General features: G+C 36.8%; 1 protein-coding gene across 1 annotated transcript; it reads right to left on the reverse strand.

The window, feature by feature from the left end:
• Nucleotides 1-361: 361 nt before the first annotated feature.
• Nucleotides 362-11,734, reverse strand: LOC138742602 (alpha-2-HS-glycoprotein-like). The gene is made up of 7 exons (XM_069897235.1): nt 11,476-11,734; nt 9,450-9,560; nt 8,251-8,338; nt 7,938-8,104; nt 5,826-5,921; nt 3,558-3,644; nt 362-1,007 (listed from the first exon to the last, which is right to left on the reverse strand). The coding sequence occupies exons 1-7, from the start codon at nt 11,665-11,667 to the stop codon at nt 630-632; spliced, it is 1,119 nt and encodes a 372-aa protein (XP_069753336.1). The 5' UTR covers nt 11,668-11,734; the 3' UTR covers nt 362-629.
• Between the last annotated feature and the right edge of the window lie 8,717 nt (nt 11,735-20,451).

Here is a 20,451-nt window from a genome sequence, read left to right on the forward strand (position 1 = left end):
CTTCAGAACTTTAAGCACACAATCTGGAATTCCAGTTCTGCAGAGGGCCACAATTAATGTGGTGCCATCTTTGCAGATAATAAATCGTTCTACTCCCAAGCCTTATGGTCTTAGATGATGCTACATGTGCAGCCCTATGAAAAATACACAGGAGAAATTTTCTCCATATATCCACCAACCAACTTCATTAAAATAAACAGATGATCTGACCATTATGATATTGATATTGCTATTGCTGTGTACAAATGGTCACATCAGTCACCCTCGTTTTGTTGCAATATGTCTTGAAAGTCTATGGTCATTAAAGGTGCTGTCCGAATGTTGGATTCATTTTCTTTTACACTAAGTTGTAAAAGGAGACTAACTTCAAACAATTTATTGCACATATAAAGTAAAACTCACATAACAAAAATTCAAAATTTCTGAGCAACTTTAACTGCTTCGACATGGTGACATATTTAATTTGTGCAATTCCCATGTAAATTTCTTTTTTTGTTTTATTTCTATAAATCTTGATCAGGAGGAAACATACATTTTCTTTGTTCTGGTGCAGTTAATAATTCTCCATACAGTCATGCAACATTTTTGTTAAGAATGGTTTTTGCCTTTTAGAAAGGAATTAAATTGGTTCATTGATGCTCAGGATACTTGCGTACTCCTGGGCAGCTTCCCAGGTGTTCAGGGAGGTCAGGGAACACTATTTTATTCACATTAATTAAGGTCTGTTCTTCAGAAGATTCTGAGGAGTCCAACTTCACTGACCGTTTACGTTTAGGAGGAAAATCCTCAAATTTTTCAGCTTCCGGGAAACCTGTTGTAGGCAGACCATCATGAATTTCTCCATTAAGAATGGTCTGATGTTCTGCAATTGAAGGAGCAGTAGCCTCCTCTTCCACTATTGGTTGTTCCTCTTCTACTGTTGGGGGGACAGTACTCTGGTCGTCTCCTTCTGGGATGGGAATAATATGGTCTTCCACTCTTGGGGACACCGGTTCTGGTCTTTCCACCTGTAATATCAAAATGGTCATGTTTTTTATTGGCTTTAAAATCTTTCCTGGATAGATTGTAACAAATTATCTTTCTTTAGCTCCAGATTTTGGAATTAAGATGCTTTATTTCATGTTTGAAAAACAATTCTGAGTTTAAGAGATCATACACGCACGCACACGCTAGTTTCAACATTACACAGCAGTAATTTAAAATGTTGAAATATTCTGGTATATTTTGAGTAGAATATTGCACCACTTTGTGCATAGAGTTGGTTGCTTTGTTTTATTGTTCCCTGTATCCTCTGAAATATTCTAGTAAAATAAGCAAATCCACTTCCATTCATTTACCGCAAAGAAGGCAAATAGACTAATTGGTGTGGCAGCCTTTTATGTTTCTCCAAAATGCTTGGATGATCTTGGCAATGCACTGCCTCTAATGCTTACCATCTAAAAAATCCCACAACATGACATCAATTTCCTAGCCAGAAAAGTAGCCGGGTAGAATACATTACTGCTCTAAAGAATATCAATCATATTTCAAAACGGTCACAAAATTAGAGGACAAAACATTCTGTGGAGTAGAGACACTAACGTCAAAATACAAGGTCTAAGATTGCAACAGCCATGTCCCAGCCCAGGAAAACAGGCATGCAGAGATATTTCAGTTTAATTGCTCTTGGAAAGGCATTATAAACAGACAAGTACATTCCATAAATCTGCATACACCAACAAGGCAGCACGGTTAGCAAAACACCGTTACAGTGCTAGCCACCAGGATCAGGCGCTGCCTGTAAGGAGTTGGTACATTCTCCCCGTATTGGCATGAGTTTCCACCAGGTGCTCCAGTTTTCTCCCATCCTTCAAAAAAAAACATACTGGGGCTGGAGGTTAATTGGGTTGTATATGCTTGAGGGCCAAAGGGGCCTATTACCATGCCATAGGAAAGATTTATTATATCTCGTGCTTACTGACAATTAGGTGGGGCTGGGGGGGAAAAGGAGACAATTTGTGATCTTGCTGTCTACATCACCTGTTAATATCTGTTATTATACAAGGATTGTGCAATCAATTGGTCCACATGTATGAGGATCTTTTCAATTCTCTGAATCAGATATATTTGAAACAATTTAATTTGGGAATTCAATGCTCCCTATCTATTTTATATTAACTCTGTCTCAGTTAAATTATGCCTGTTAGTAATTTGTCTTTAAATTCTCTCTTCACAGAATGAAAGAACTACCTTATCAAATGCTTTGTCATTTTAACCACTTCTTTCAGATCACCATTTACCTATTGAACGTTACAGAATTCAGGAATGCAATACAATCTAATCTTGAATATATTTTTTTAAATTTTTTATTTTTCACACTAAAAAACCATATTGACCAAGATACATACAGACATTCTCTCTCCCGAATATATACAGTGTCATTCTCTCCCTCCCCTTTCCCCCCTCCCTTCCCTCCCTCCCTCACCCCCCCCCCACCCATTTGAAGCTCAATCTATAAGACACATTAAACCCGCCAAACAATGTTGTCACCCAATAAAAATAAACAAGAAATCCTACTGAGTCAGTTCTTTTTGTTGTCTTCTCCTTCTGTCATTTTAGGTGGTGGAAGTCCATGGTAGGATTTCCTATTGTATTTCATGTATGGCTCCCATATTTGTTCGAATATTGTGATGTTATTTCTTAAATTATATGTTATTTTTTCTAATGGAATACATTTATTCATTTCTATGTACCATTGTTGTATTCTCAAGTTGTCTTCTAATTTCCAGGTTGACATAATACATTTTTTTGCTACAGCTAGGGCTATCATAACAAATCTTTTTTGTGCTCCATCCAGTCGAGTCCAAATTCTTTATTTCTTAAATTACTTAGGAGGAAGATCTCTGGGTTTTTTGGTATATTGCTTTTTGTGATTTTATTTAATATCTGGTTTAGATCTTCCCAAAATTTTTTCACTTTCTGACATGTCCAAATTGCAAGAATTGTTGTTCCCGTTTCCTTTTTACAGTGAAAATATCTGTTTGATACTGTTGGGTCCCATTTATTTAACTTTTGAGGTGTGATGTATAGCCTGTGTATCCAGTTATATTGTATCATGCGTAACCTCGTGTTTATTGTATTTCTCATAGTTCTGGAGCATAGCTTTTCCCATGTTTCATTCTTTATCTCTATGTTTAGATCTTGTTTCCATTTTTGTTTAGGTTTACCGTTTGTTTCCTCATTCTCCTTTTCTTGCAGTTTGATGTACATGTTTGTTACAAATTTTTTAATTATCATTGTGTCTGTAATCACATATTCAAAATTGCTTCCTTCTGGTAATCTCAGACTGTTTCCCAATTTGTCCTTCAAGTAGATTTTCAGTTGATGGTATGCAAACATTGTATCGTGAGTTATATTATATTTATCTTTCATTTGTTCAAGGGATAACAATTTATTTCCTGAAAACAATTTTCTTGAATATTTAAGGTTTCATTCTACATGGCATCTGCTTCAAGATCAATATGTAAATTTCTCTTTGTAATACTGGTTTAGGTTTAGGTCTAGATCTAAAGCATTACCTGAATGCTGTAGATTTCACAATTCACTTCAATCCCATTCACGCCACTAGGGCCAGGAGTGACAGTGGCTATGCAGAATCCAATGTCCTACAAAATGTAAAAGACAGGAGTAAATATAATAATTAAATATCTAACTGCTATGCCTGTTCAATTATTTTGCATAATGTTCTATTTTCATTGAGTTCAAGCAGAGACTGAGCCAATACCAAAGTACAATAACATGATGAAGGGCTCAAGCCCAAAATGTTGGTTTTCTATCTTTGCTTCCTATGGACACTGCATAACCTGCTGAACTTCTCCAGCATTTTGTGTTTTTAATTCATAGAGTCCTTGGTGTCCTCATGAACAAACCACTGAAAACTAACATGTGGATGCAGCTGGCCATTCAGAAGGCAAATGATATGCTGGTCTCTGTCTCCTTTAACTGGAGAATTTTAATACAAGAGTAAAAAAGTTCCACAGCATAATTTGTCTTCTTATCTAAAGATAAATGTACTTGATTCTCTGGAGTGATAATTCACTACCATTGGCTCTGGAAATGGTAGGTCTGTTATATGAGAAAAGATTGAGTAGTCTAGACCTCAGTTCTTTAGAGATTAGAATAATAGATGACCTAATTGAATATATTCAAACTTCTCAGTGGTCTTAACGGATCAAAATTTGGTGACTATAGAGATGGTATATCGCAGCAGAGAAGATAAAACTGTGATTCCAATCTTGAGAGATAGATCATTTAGGATTGAAATTAAGAAAATATTTTTTACTCCCAGCTAGGAGAATCTACTCCAGTGAGCTATGGAAGCTAAGTCATTGAATTCAAACCTAAGGTCAATTAATTTCTGATTAGAGAAATAAAAGGATATGGGGGGAAACATGCTAAGGTAGTGTATCAAAAATGATCAGGTTTGTTAAGCTGAATGGCCTATTCCTGCTCTCAATATTTATCTCGTTTTCATACGAGTTTATAAATTGGTTTTATTCCGGTATTTGTTAACCATATTCAATATTATGAGAGCTATAAATGTCTATTGGGCCATTGTGGATTATTCATTTTTGGATTAATAAAGATCCAAAAGTTAACTAAATGCTCAGCCACAAGGGTTAACTGTTGTTAATCTAACCAGGTACTCATTCAAAAGTAGTTTTTTGTTAAACATAAAGGTTAATATCAACTGAATCTATAGGAACATAAAAACAGGAACAGGGCAAAGACATTCCTCAATTTTATTTGCCCACTTTGTTCTCTATACTTTGATGAAGGTTTCTTGCAAAAGTTCATCAATGTGAAAAATTAACCCAGGATCCAGAGTGTTTAAGAAGCAAGTTTCAGCTTTCACCTAGTGGTTTTGGAAAGAAAATCTTCAAATTGTCTCTTAAATAATAGCACTAATCAAAAAAGCTTATTGTTAGGATTTTCATCATTTGTTTAGCAACTGATTATAAATCTTTTCAAGTCAAATCTGGCCCTTAATGCATTTCCATCATTGTGTCTCAATTAAAGATGTGCAGAAGTTTGTGGTATTTCCCATGTCAGGCAACAACACAACATTCAATGAATGTGTGTAACTGCCTATCAGCCTGGGCTGACTTCTTTAGTTAACTGATGATACAACAGTATCTGAGACAACAGCCATATGTGTGAAGCATGCATGTCTGACATGCTTGACAACACTGCTACATAATGAATTTGGTGATTGTGGTTAGAAAAATCAGACTCACTGCAACTGAAAAGCATCAACTAATCAATAGTTATCCAGCAAATAAATAAACTTCAAGCTACAAATGCTGAGATCATCTCAACTTGATAAAATTAACACCCCATTTATCTAAAATAAAATGCCCCACAATGGCCCGATAGACATTTATAGCTCTCATAATATTGAATATGGTTAACAAATACAGGAATAAAACCAATTTATAAACTCATGGGTGCTTAACTCCTAATATAGGTTCCATTCCCATGTGTCCCAGAGTTCCATAAACATAATAACTCATACTTACTACCCTTAGGGCTCAAGTACCCTCAGCTAAAACATGGTAAGCTACTTGTTCAAGCTACACCTATTATTAAGATCTTATTCAACTCTCTTGTTACACTAATATTTTTGGGCAATTTCAAACAAGCAATATTCAAGAAATAAATTAGCAGAACCCATTGATTATTTTCCAAACAATAACTATGTATTGATAATGTTACTTATAAATTACTTCAATATAATTGGTAATTCAGTCAGCATTATTTATCTTATCTTTCTGTGTTGTACTCACAGGATGTAAAAGTAGATTCAGAGTACATTGACTAGTGTGCTTGAAACATGTTGTCTCTTTGATGACAAATTCTACCATTACCGGATGTCCAACTCCCTGAAAGATAACCACAATAATGTTTCTGGTGAATGTCAGATTCAACCATTTGTTGCTTGTAAATTCTAACTTCAGAGGCACTGGTATGAAAGAAATATCTACTTCTGATAGGATAACCTGACAGGAAAACAGGATCTGAAAAAATATCTGAGGATTAGGGTTCGGAAGAGTGTATTTGTGCTGCAAAGTTAGATGTTGAAATCCATGATGTGTATTAATTTTTATAATTTAATATCAGGATAGATTGATGAGGCTGGGAAAGTAAGTTTAAACACAGTCAACCCAACAAGAAACAATGAGGTTCAATTTCCGTTTTCCACGTCAGATTCTTCCATCAATAAAGATTAACATTGAATTAAGAACAAAGAGGAGCTTAATTCCATAGACTGACAAGAACTGGAGAATGGTTTTGCAATCCAAATCCAACTCACCTCGAATCCTTACATCAATCTAGAGGGGTCAGAAAAAATATCACTAATATTGAAAGAGTGCAGAGAAGATTTACTAAAAGATTTCCGGAACTTCAGAAACTAAAATACAGGGATAGGTTAATCAAGTTAGGACATTATTCCCTGGAGCATAGAAGAACGAGGGGAGATTTGATAGAGGTATACAGAATTATAAAGGATATAAAGAGAATAAATGCAGGTAGTTTTTTTCCCACTGAGGTTAGGTGAGATACAAACCAAAGGATATGGGTTAAGGGTGAAAGGGGAACATCTTAGGGGGAACTTCACACACAGAGTGGTGGGAGTGTGGAAGGAGCTGCCAGCTGAAGTGGTGAATGCAGGTTCAATTTTAACATTTAAGTTTGGACAGGTACATAGATGGGAGGGATATGGAGGGCTATGGACTAGGTGCAGGTCTTTGGGACTAAGCAAAATAATAGTTTGGCAGACAAGAAGGGCCGAAGGACCTGTTTTCTGTGCCATAATAGCCTATGATCAGAGACAGTCTCCAGAACAATGGATGATGTTCTAACCACCCTACCTATTCCACCAAGAGAAAGAAAATATTGTTTATAAAGCCAAATTTTCTATGATATGGCACCATGAATGGAGGCATCCCCACTCTTCCGCGGCACTTTGCAAACATCATCTTAAGCCTGATTTGAAATGTGTTTAGGCAGACTGGCAGACCAAACAGGTTGGATACATTGAAATGTACAATAAGATGAGGAAAGTCTAAAGTACTTGGGGAATATGGAAGAGTTCTTATCGGTCAATAACATCATAGAGGTAGTTGGATTAAATGATAATGAATTCAGGTCATATGGATAGCTATGCAATGTTAGCTAATTTATACCTCTTGTAGTTATTACCCCATTTAAAAAAAAATAACCTATGAGATTCCATTTTAATTCAATGTCTTTCTGAGATATTTCAAAGTATAAATACAGCATGAGGAACCAAAGAATATTTTGCTGAAAGAAATAATCTATGACTTTGTTATGGTCATGGACAATCCAGTTCTTGTGCAGACTCTTCACCTTTGTTGAGGCAACAGAGCTAGTTTGGGGTTAAACAGGGAAGTAAGCAGAAGCTCTGATTGAATAAAATGGAGAGCAGTGCAAGGGAGCTTGGGTCAGTATTCGACGCAGTATTCAAGGCGAAATCCTGCTCTATGGGAAATCCTTGGGTCATGTGGGCCTTGCCTTGCTGTCATTGACAGTACATTAATATAATGCATCCTGTCTATTCAGATGAGCTCACTGCAGCTGCAACGGAAACAGTTCCCCAAGTCTCCCAAACACAAGAGGATGAAAACTAACTATTACAGATGGTAATTAGTTTTTAAACCGAACTTTATCAAATCAGTATTATGAGTTGTCATGGAGGTGAGTGAAAATGGAATGGGGATGATGTTTCAATAAAGAAAACCGCTTCCAAGTGGCTGCCTACAACTTTAGTACATCTCTGTACTCTCCATCGAAAGCTAAAAGGGAAGAATACAAAATGTGAACACGGGTAACAATTATAATAATTATAGAAAAAGTTTTTTTAAAAGTTCACCAACCTTTGTGGAACTTCGTGATATTTCTTTTAGATCAAATCTGTGTGTGTGGTTGCTCCTTTCATTAAATGTGTTGAGTGAGACCTTTGCTGCATGGGTTGCTGGTTCACTGGTCGTAGGTATTAGATGTGGACAGTCAACACATATTTTAGAAACATCTTCAGCTGAATCTGCAAAGTACAGCAATATTATTGTGCATCCTGCTGGGTACAGTTGGCATTCAACCGGCTAGGTCATTGGGATTGATGGAAAAATTTTTAATTACTTCATTGGACTTGTCCAATAATTTACCAATTCAACAAAAACAAAACCATACCTGGAGATACTTCACACTTATAGCCAATTATATGAATGGGACTTCCAGACTCGACTTGTACCAATACCTTGCAATCTCCTTCTCCTTTCTAAGGTAACAGTCAGACAAAAATAATTTTAATTCATTAGTACTAAAACATGTTACATTCATGGTGCATTTCAAATACCATTTGGTATGTTTGTAATAATGGAATCACATAACAACTGTAAAATTAAAATTTACTCCTTGTAATACAGTAACTTAAGAAATTCATACACAATGTCCATATCTATTTCTTTAATGAAGTTAATAGCAGACAGACATTAACTATTAATATATGGAATGGTTTCCAAGTTTTAGTAAGCAGAAAATTTGTGCCAAGATTTTGCAGTGATCAATAAGATTATTGCTTTTTAATTTACCTGGCAAATGCCAGATAAAACTATATTTTAAATTTTCTTATCATTAGTATGAATGGAGTATTTGTTTATACGTTTGACAGAAAACTTGAATAGACCAGCATTATATTCACAATTAAAATAGCACTCCCAAACAAAGAACTCAGCCACATAGTTCAGAAGTATTTGCTACTTAGGTCATTAAAATTTTCATTCCATATTGAGGCTTTTCTGTTTAAAGACAAAAACAATTAATCCTTTTCCCTTATCCACCATGAACAAATTACAAATCTTTAAACCAAACTTGTCATAACATTATTTGCATCAATATATACCTAACACATGCTACAAAAAGCATTATAAATCAGCCCAAGCATCTAATAGATCCTTTACTAATGAACAAAAGTAAGGAATAACCTCTGTGATTTAATAGCCTGTGGAGTCTCTAATGGTCCTCAATAGGGTACAAAGCTCCAACTACCATTTTGAGATCTACTCTGCATTTTAGACCTAGATTGAGAGTTCAGACCACTATCTCAAAATTTAAGGTATGTCAAATGTACAACAGTTACGAAGAAATTGGGGTTCCTTCCCTTGCCTTTTTTTTCCCCATTTTTATTGTGTTCCTTTTTAGTACAATAGCTAGCAAATATGGTTTTCCTGTCCATTTCTGGACAAGAAACTTTGAAACTAAAACAATGGTCTGAGTATATTGATTGATTTTTGGCATTATAAAAGTAACAAATGAATCCAAAACTCCCCTTTTTGGACTTTGTGTTGCCCTTTTCCTCACTTGTTCTTATTATATTTTGAAAGACTCACAGTTTCTATGAATGGTCGAACTTCACAGTTCTTGAGTGGTTTAGGGTTCAGCACATGACACTTGGACTCTCGAGTATCAATGTCCAAATAGTAGGTTGTCTTTCCCTGTGTCTGAAAGATAAATTTAACTCCTAGTATTAATGACACACTTTGCTGCAAAATAAAATGGGGACATCATGGCTGATCATTTAAGGTCGCAGGCCATCTACATCACGTGCACACACTACTCTTAAAAGCAAAAGAATAACACAATGATGTAAAATAACACTATTAAAATCATTTCTGAAAACAGTGATATTGCATCAGAACAGGGCAACATGATTAGTGTAGTGGTTAGACTAACGCCAGTAATTGGGACCGGGGTTCAAATCCCCCACTGTCTGTAAGGAGTTTGTATGTTCTCCCTGTGTCTGCGTGGAATTCCTCTGGGTGCTCTGGTTTCTTCCCACTGTTCAAAATGTACCAGGGGTTGTAGGTCAATTGGGGTAATTGGGTGGCATGGGCTCATGGGCAGAAAGGGCCTATTACTGTGTTGTATGTATAATTTTTTTTTAATTAAAATAAAAACTATATTTATCAATATGACCATAATGCACTCACACAGGAGATTTATCTGCACCCAAAGAGTTTTTAATTACTGTAGTTCAACATTAATAATATTGTAGTTTGGGCGTGCATTTGACATCATATTACTTCATGATGGGCTTATTAAATTTCCTTTAATATTGCAGTTTTGTTTGTGACTGGTCTGGCACCAATTTTGGATCGCATGGCATAGCAAGAGACAAGCTAGCACAGTCCTATTTGTACTGCAAGTCTTAAGAGATGGCTGAGAATGACACTGTCCTATCCAGCTGACAGCTTTTATGCTTTGATTAAGTGGGCAATAACTGCTCGACAGGCTTACTTACCCTGGCAGCAAAATCTTTTCTACATTGTAGCAGCAACAGATCATAAAGTCTGCATTGAATAGAAGCAGCAGACCTCCACTTTTGATTTTCCAACTTGAGCGCAAATTTGGAGTAGCAAGAAATCAAAAAGTATGCAATATTAAAGACACCATTCTGGAAACAAATCAACGCAAGGACACAAGTGTAGAGTGTGGAAATTAGCTGCTTAAAATGTCAGCACTCCTTAAGAGCACAAAAGAAACGGATGAATTTTTGTACCGAGGTCAATATTGAAGAACAGAATCAAAGGTTGGGTGATCCTAGCATTCCTGGTGAACATAAAGGACTCTGCAAAGAGAAATCAGTGACTACCTTTCATAATTCCTTGCTGCACTGCTTATTTGATTGTGCATCAGTTCAGTCTTTTAGAAGCAGTGCCATTAGCCACATCAGTTTTCTGCTGTCTAATTTGAAATGCAACAGTTTTATGGAGAACTTTTTGCCCACCCAGCAATTTATTGAGAGTGGCTTAAATTTACATCTCTATTTCTAAGTCAAATAACATGAAGATTCAGATGCTGTCCTACATCCTGTGACATGGTGAGCTAAATTCGGAGGTATCTCACTCAACAAAACTGAGGGTGGTAGCATCTAAAAATGCCTTGGAAGGTCTCATCATGCTGCACTTCCCCCCCCCCCCACCTCCACTTTCACGACCACCAACTCCATCTTGCTGGGGTCTTCCAAAAAGGCAGTTCAGGCAGCCACCGGCAGAGAGCACAAGAGCTGAATTATGCAACTAGGACCCCAGAGCAATTCTAGGATTGAATTGGAGAATGTATATGTGCTCCACTTGATATTAGCTGGGTTAAAGCAAAGACAATGCATAGATTTTGTTGATGTGAGGGGATCAAGAGCTTTGTAACACCAACATCAACTGCTCTTCTCTCCCAATCCCATCTTATTGCTGCTTCTCCCTCCAACCTCCCATCTCTCGCACACTCTGCCCACTGTGCTAGATGAATGTTCATTCTGTAGAAACTGCAGTGTCACAAAATTTGCAATTAGAGACTCTATTAATTAATTATGAACATAAGAAATCATGAAAATAAAATCCTTATTCATTCTTTTCATACCTTTTTCTGAACGTTTTCTAATCTGTCAACGACGAACTTGTATCCATGTTTTTGATCCTTGTTGATGTAATCAATGGCCTTTTCTGCCAATGTTAGAGCTTCTTGATCAGTACATGGCACTGCTATATAATTTGCTACAACCCAAGCTGTGAACAACTCCAAACAAAATGCAAATGCAAGAAGTGACTTCATTCTCCTTACAAAACTGCAACCTTACTGTGTGGACACAGAGCTAATAGAACTGGCAGTGACAACTCATGAGGACTGATTGCATTAAATACTCTGGATTTGGGAAGAAATCAATGAAAATCTCACATGACTAAAAAATAAACAATTTTAAAAACTAGGACTGGGTATCTTAGCTGGAATCAAATGATAAAATAAAGGCTGGCCTCAGTAAAGGAAATTTACAGTCTCACAGAGTGTATACTGGTTCATCCATTCATTAGCTCAAACAAAACATTTTTTTAAAATGAGAAATCATCATGCAAAATTAACTCATGTTCATTGTTGCTTCTTTTGATGTTCAGTAGCTCCTCATTTGTAAAAATAACTTGCCTCCACTCCAATCCTGAAGTCATTAGAAAGATTATGTCAGATCTGTAGACTCTGCTAGAGGTGGGGTGGTTGTGCTAGTCAGGGTGGGTTACCTAAGCCAGCATTAACCTTAATGTTGATCAGCTGGATGGAAGGTTAGCTCAAGCAAAAGCTAATCTGTATCCCTGGGAAGTTATTCTGACTTGGAAAGCACAGTAGCCATCACAGTAAACTTCTCTCTGCAGCTCTCAGAAGTCAGAGAGAAGGTGTGAACTCACAGAAGTTATTCAGGAATTTGGCCTCAAGGATCTGGTTGGAATACTGCACACAATTTTTTGTAAGCTCATGCAAGTGATCACATACCTCAATTCAGCACAAGCCCTATCACTCACCGATCATCAAGATTCCCATTAATTAAGACACAGACCTAGTATTTATTTGCTCTTTTAAATGACCAAATCCAAGATATAAACAGATATAAATATATTCAGCTTTGCTCCTGACATGCATCTCATACAGAAACTGATCACTCAACCTAACCTGTCCTGTTAAAGTATGCATGATTTTAAAGTACACAAGTGGAAATGCCTTGATAAAGGATTCAAGCCCAAAACGTCAGTTATGTATTTTTACCTTTGCTATATTTCTTTTTAATTTTTTTATTTTTCACACTATGAACCATACTGACCAAAATACACACAAATATTTCCCTCTTGAATATACACAGTGTCATTTTCTTCCCTCTTCCCCCACCTTCCTTCACCCCCCCTCCACCCACTCAATGTTCAACATATATGATACATTAAACTCATTAAACAATGTCATCACACAATGAAAATAAAACAAGAAATTTGCATCATCTGCTTTTACATACTGGGTCAGTTCATTTCGTCTTCTTCTCCTTCTGTCATTTTAGGTGGTGGAGGTCCGTGGTAGGACTTCTCTGTTGTGTTCCTTGTATGGTTCCCAAATTTGTTTGAATACTGTGATGTTATTTCTTAAATTATATGTTATTTTTTTTCCAATGGAATACATTTATTCTTTTCTATGTACCATTGCTGTATTCTCAGACTATCTTCTAATTTCCAGGTTGACATAATACATTTTTTTGCTACAGCTAAGGCCATCATAATAAATCTTTTTTGTGCTCCATCCAAATCGATTCCAAGTTCTTTACTTCTTATATTACTTAGAAGAAAGATCTCTGGATTTTTTGGTATGTTGCTTTTTGTGATTTTATTTAATATCTGATTTAGATCTTCCCAAAACTTTTCCACTTTCTCACATGCCCAAATTGCATGTACTGTTGTTCCAGTTTCCTTCTTACAGCGAAAACATCTGTCTGATACTGTTGGGTCCCATTTATTTAACTTTTGGGGCGTGGTGTATAGCCTGTGTAACCAATTAATCAACTAATCCCTTTCACAATAGATAATGGGAGAGAAAAGGGATCAAAAGAATAGAAAATTGTTTTTCGGGAAATAAATTATTATCTTTTGAACAAATGAAGTACAAATATGGTATAACTCATGGTACAATGTTTGCATACCACCAACTGAAAACATACTTGAAGGACAAATTGGGAAGCAGGCTGAGGCTACCAGAAAGAAGCAATTTTGAATATGTGATTACAGACACAATGATAATTAAAAGATTTATAACAAACATGTACATCAAACTGCAAGAGAAAGAGAACGAGGAAACAAGATGTAAACCTAAACAAAAATGGGAACAAGATCTAAACATAAAGATAAAGAATGAAACATGGGAAAAACTATGCTCCGGAACTATGAGAAATACAATAAACACAAGGTTACGCATGATACAATATAATTGGTTACCTTTGCTATATTTAAAACACACTGTTTGACTTTCTGAGTTTCTCCAGCATTGTGTTTTCACTTTAACCAGTGTCTACAGATTTCCGTGTTTTACTGCAAGTGCTCTTTCGTTGTACCCGTTATTAGCTATGGTCAACCACTTTAAATTGTAACCATGGGGAGCACTTTCTGCTGCTGAATGATAGTTAAAAATCGGCAAAGATAAAGAAGAAGTAGATGGGGTATTAAGTTCCAATAGAACGTGATTGGAGTCAAATAAGTATTAGATTATAGATGATGAGATGAGTAATCATGGTGTACCCAGTCCGTGTATTTTAGCAGGCTTTCACTGCTGGCTCATTTACATTCGCAATAACCTAGAGCAATTTCTTCTACTCGTGAACATGCGGCAGTTTCAAGCTTTGAACACATTCAGCGAGCCCATAGGAAGTTGTTAATGATCCCCATTTCTTGTACACAACTTTCTTGGATATTCTTAATTTCCTTTATGAATTCTTTTCTTTTTGTCAGAGTGATTTTTAAAAACGCCATCTTAACATCACCCCATTTTTTTTCCCACCTGTAGTTCTCTACGTTGGGTTTATCTGTGATCACTTCCTCGATTTGGCCAATTGCTACTCTTGAGGTTGACGATCACAAGGTGATAGACAACCCAAAAAAAAATGACATATTTGAGAAATAAATTGTATGGACTCAGAACATTGTCTCAGGAAACTTGGTGAGTGAAGTGGCCATGAACACTGCTATGTCAATATGTTCAGAGGCAAAATAGTTTGAAAATATCCAAAAACAAAATGTTTTCAGAAAGCCTGCACACTTTAGCTTCATAATGTATTTTATTTGAGGCAGACTTGGTAGTGATAATATTTGAGACAAGCAGACGGAAATTCTATATTAATATTAGTGTAATATTTCCATCAAAAATGCAACCTTGTTAGTGAGTAAAGGAAGCCTGTCCCAAGATGTCTGTGCTTATGACACACAGTGACATCAAATGGATATACACAAGATCAGGGACAATGCAGTCTATTCACATGAAAAAAAAAGCCTTAATTAAAGGCTTCAACATTATTTGAAGAGAATCTGATCTTAAACTGTTTCTATGTCAAGAGATTCCAAGTGCTTCTTTTTCTCAGAGATCTCTCCCAGTTCCACCCTCTTCTGATAATCCAACAGATCACTCCAGATGAGTCCTTGGCCAATTACCAATGTGGCCACCAAACTGTCTGTGCACCTGACTATATCCTCCACTACCTATCCAAATGATTAGCTGTTCTGCCAGACCCTGACCCCCGATAACCTATCTAACCAAGACCCCAAACCTAGCTCCAAAGTTCTCATCAATTCTCTATCAATTCCTAGTCAGTTCCCCATCTTCCAATCTTCTCAGGATGACCAACTGCATATTTGGTCCCTATTGTCATGCTCACCTCACTAATCATGCTTAGATCCCAACCCCATCTTTACCACCCATTAAGCTTTCTTTCATTCAAATCAGTCCAAACCTTAATAATAATCTGCACAACAGGATGGGTATCCTGTGCAATAAGATTTCAAAGCCTTTCCTTTTACATTTTTCCTTTTATCTTAAAACAGATAAGGCTCTACTTCTCCATTGTACCTCTTCAGCATCTCCATTGGTCATATCTCCCTCTGTGAGACAGAGGCTACTATTCAGGAATATTTCAGGCAAGCAATGAATGCAGCAAAGGGAACCTCAAGAAACAGAAGAGGATACAGGCCATTTTGCCTTAAAGCCTGCTCTCACATTCAACATAATCATGAATGACCAATCAATGTGCTTTTCTCAGTCTCTCCCCATACTCTTTATAGGTTTCCTGTTTAAAACAACTATCATTCCCTTTCCTAATATAATAAATGACCCAGCCTCATGTGGTACAGAATTTTACAGAGATCAATAAGCTCTGCATGAGGACATTTCTCTTCATTTCAAACCTTAATGTCTTATGCCATATCCTCAGATTGGGAAATCAGGTCATAGAAAATATCTTTCCTGTATTCATCTTGTTCAGTCCTGTCAAAGTTGTGTACACTTCAGTGAGATTTCCTTTCACTCTTCTAAATTTTTGTTGATACATGTCTAGTGAACCCATTCTCTCTTTATATGCCTCTTTTCAAAAATGTTTAAATTTAAATTTAATTTTTTAAAAAAATTTAGACATAACGCACAGTAACAGGCCCTTTCGGTCCACAGGCCCTGCCACCCAATTACACCCAATTGATCTACAACCCACATTTTGAAGAGTTGGAGGAAACAGCGTGAGATTCAACCCGCTGGCACTGTAACAGCGTTGCACTAATCACTATTCTAACCATGCTGATCTGGAGCATAAAGACTGAATGAAGACAATAAAAGTTGTTAAAATTATGATTCACAAGAATGGGGTAGAAAATGTTTTCCCCAGTATAAAATTGTCATATCAAGTTCAAGTTTATTTGTCATCTGATTGTACCAGTACAACATGATAAAACACCTCTCTCCTGTCCATGATGTAGAACAGTGCAAACACACAAACTGATAAGCAATACATATACACAGTACATATGTACATATATTAAAATAAATATTATTAATTAATAGTGGAGTCACAAAGTGTTAATTTAGCAGTCTCACTGCCTGTATGAATAAGCTGTTCCTCAACCTGGTGGTTCTGGCTCTAATACTTCTATAACTTCGAGTAATTTCGATGGGTAACTGGAAAATGCTGTACAATGTGCTGTGGTAGGGATCCTCCCTAATTTTGCAAGCCCTCTTAAAATTACAATCCCATTAAATCACATCGATGGGAGGGGCAGGGAAGGGAGGCCCCAGTGATCCTCTCTGCCACTTTTATGGTCCTGTTGATTGACCTCCGATCTGATGTTCTGCAGCAACTGTACCATACTGTGATGCAGCCAGCCAGAAAGCTCTCAATAGAGTTCCTGTAGAAAGTTGACAGAATGGTGATCAGAAGCCCAACCTTCTAAGGAAGTGCAGTCGCACCTTACTAATGAGTGAGAAGATGTGTGTCCTGAATAGGTCACTTCTTAAGTGGATTCCGAGGAAATTGGTGCTCACCACTACCAAGATAATAATGTTTAGTGGAAGGTGGACATTCCTGGTCCATCTGAAATCCACAATCATCTTTTTGTCTTGTCCATATTGAGACTTAGGTTGTTATTCTTGCGTAATTTCATGAGATTTTCCACCTCTTTTGTTTCGCAATTCATTGTTGCTCAACTACCTTCATGTCTTCTACAAACAATCACTCTGCTGGAGATGGATCTGATGTCACATTCATGGGTCAGTAGCAGAACAGGAGCGGAATGAGCAAACAACCCTGAGGTGTGCCAGCTCTCAGCGTGATGGTGCTCAAGATTTCCCTGTCCACCCAGACAGACTGTGGCCTTTTTGTTAGGAAGTTCAGAATCGAGTCATTGGGAGGGGTGTTGTGTAAACTACCAAATACCAGAGGTTAGGCATCTAAAGTGAGAGGGGGAAAAGTTTAAAAGAGATGTATGGAGTGTTCCGTTTCCCCTCCCCACCCACCCACAGAGCAGTAGGTGCCCATAATAGGCTTCCAGGGATAGGTGGGTACAAATTGATACAATAGCAATATTTAAGAGACTGTTAATTAGACATGTGAATATGCAGGGAATAGAGGGATATGGATCTTTTGCAGGTAGTAGAGATTTCATTTAATTTAATTTGAGACAATCATGATAAAGGACCTGTTTCTGTGTTATTCTATTCTATTTTCTATGCACTGTTACGAGCCAAGGACCCATAAACCCAGCAGCAATAGATATTCACCAAGACAAATGGTTACTTAAACAAAAGTTGCTTTTAATTATCTTTAAACATTAAAACAGAATCACACTTTAACCTAACTTTACCCCCTTCTAATTCTCAGTGCACGTGTATATAATGTGTGCAAGTTCAGAAAACTTCTTTGCTTCACAGTCCAATCTCACTTCTTATTCCTCCAAGTTCATTGGTTGCAGGTCATTCTTAAACTATGCACAGAATTTAACATTTATAAAGTTCACCAGGCTTTGGTGCTTGAAAAGTAAATGGTTACCGCTCAGGAAGGTTCTTGTCAGTTTTCAGAGAGAGGTTTATTGTTCCTTTTTAATCAGCCACTTCAGAGTCTTGCTGACAAAACTTGCCCCTTCAGGGTTCTCCAGATGATAACCACTTTTTTTCAGGTCACCACAGAGTTCCTTTTTGTTTCCCTTATTCCAAGTGAAACATTAGACACCCACTCCTCTCCTCTTGCATGAACCACAAGGGCTTTGATTAGGCTGTCTTCCAAAATGGACTTTCCTGTTCCTGTCCCAGCTACTTCTGCTGGCTGTAACACTGTAGAAATGATCTCGGTCTCTCACCGAGATAAAGCCTATTTGACTCTCTCTGCCTGCAAAACCACATGACCCTCTTAGAACAACAAGTTCTTTTAGACAATCTGTGGCTCCAACAAGATCTTTCATCTGTTGCCTTTTGTAAACAACAATCCATTCATGAAGTTTCTTGAGCACTCTTCAAAGCTCTTGCAAAAGCTGTGGAGCCAACATGGGGCAGAGCTTCAGCATTTCAAATAAGATCGGTTTTAAAATGTTTGTATGTAACCTACTCTAACAAACATTTCCCAATTTATCTCCCAAAAACGTATCCATATACTCTGTCACACCTCTTACAACTGATGTATCATGCTTACTTGGAAGTCCGACTCCTCTCTACTTACAGCACAATGGACTATGGAAAAAAAAAAACACATTAAAGAATAAATATGACACTTTTGTAAAGGTCTGTCTGCCATACCTGGACCACATAGGGGCCCAGATACAGTAATAAAAAGGAACAAAAAAAAGGTATAAAAGTAACTATTATACATACAAAATTGTTGTTTCCCAACTAAAATATATGCAAGGTCTGACAGTGAACGGATGTGTATGTAGGAAGAGGGGGGGGGGGGGGGGGCTTTTGTTTTTGTTTGTTGTGTTTGTGAGAAAAAGTTTAATATATTGTATATTTAAAATGTTACCATGTATAATTTTTTTTTAAAAAGCAAAAAAAATTCAAAAAACCTCATGATAACCAACATGTCATTTATCTTCTTAATTGCTTGTTGCACCTGTGGATTTTCTTTCAATTACCATAGTGCAAAGTCACCCAGAACTCTTTGTACATCAACATGGCCCAATCTATTAACCATTTAAATAAACTTTTCCTTTGTGATTTTCCCACCAAAGAGGATAACTTCACAATTATTCTTGCTGAACTCCATCTGCTAATTACTTTCTAACTCACTTAATGTCAAAATTACCGTAACCGCCTATTCATAGTCACAATTCATAGTCCCACCCAGTTTTGCATTGTTGGCGAATTTAGAAATATTACAATTCCCCATCCATTGAAACTTCAAGAATTAGACGTCAAAGATCTTGTGGATTACAGATTGTGTGGGGAACATATTTGAAGAATTACAATACGATAAAGCCTCAGTCAGACCAAGGTTAATAAACTTAGATGTGCAATTGTGTTTCATGTGACAATCTCCCAGAAACATTAATGAGGTTAGTCAATCAATGGTTTTGTTTTTTTAAACAGCTATTTGTCAGAGGTTAAACCTTGAACATAATAATAATTTACAGGTAGCATAGTTAGTTTTTGGTTGACTCAACTCATTTACAGTGCCATCGACCCCATGGGGTCATGGACCTGTTATCATGCTGTATCTCTAAATCAAAAATTTTAAATATTATAATTTTTATCTTATATATTTAATTTTATTCCTGCTCAACAAAAGTGCCATTGGATCATTGTTATCCAGCTGAGAGGAAGATGTAGCCTTCACAAAACATCCCATTCAAATTGTTTTGACTTAGACATGTTTCAGTAGAGTCATTATGTGATCTTATCAGTTTAGGCCTATGCATCTATGCCATCATATCTGAGGCATTGGCTGCTCTTGATTACCCATTGAACATTTTTTTCCCCACAATGAGAATGTGTAAGAGATAATCCAGTGAGTTCAGAAATATAAACATTAAAAGAAATTGCTGATGCCGGAAATCTGAAAACAGAAAATGTTACCCCCACACACTCAGCAGATCAGGCATCATTTTAGAAAAGGAGAGTTTACATTTCAGATGCAAGATTCTTTGTGGAACTAGGAAAGAGACAAAAATTGTAATTTTAAGTTTCATGGTAAGTGGGAGGACAAAGCAAAGTGAATATTTGTGATCGGGTGAGTCTGGGTGAAGTGAATAGTGGGTATTTAGAGATTATTAATTTTGATGTGAGGCCCTTGCCCAGTTATGCTGTATTAATGGAGACAAAAAAACTGAGTTGACTGTTGTGTGAGGAAACAAGTTTGGTAGGTCTCAAAGGCAAGGACTCTGAACACAGTTTTGATGGGGAAAGTATTTTATTTACAGAAGGCAAGAGTAGAAAATGGTAACTGATGCAGCACACACACATGCACAGTTTACAGCAGCCGTGGGAAAGAAATAGTTGACAATTAATAACAAATGTGGGGAAAATAGCAGGGGAACAAAATATACACACAATGAACTGGTACTTCTAATGATCAAG

The sequence above is a fragment of the Narcine bancroftii genome, chromosome 9, assembly GCF_036971445.1.
Source record: "Narcine bancroftii isolate sNarBan1 chromosome 9, sNarBan1.hap1, whole genome shotgun sequence".
NCBI lineage: Eukaryota > Metazoa > Chordata > Chondrichthyes > Torpediniformes > Narcinidae > Narcine > Narcine bancroftii.

Coding starts and splice junctions, on each gene's coding strand:
- LOC138742602 (XM_069897235.1), bottom strand. CDS start 11,667: ATGAAGTCACTTCTTGCATTTGCATTTTGTTTGGAGTTGTTCACAGCT. Junction 8,105..8,250: donor TAAGTGTGAAGTATCTCCAG/GTATGGTTTTGT, acceptor TGTACTTTGCAG/ATTCAGCTGAAGATGTTTCT. Junction 3,645..5,825: donor TGAATCTACTTTTACATCCT/GTGAGTACAACA, acceptor TACATTTTGTAG/GACATTGGATTCTGCATAGC.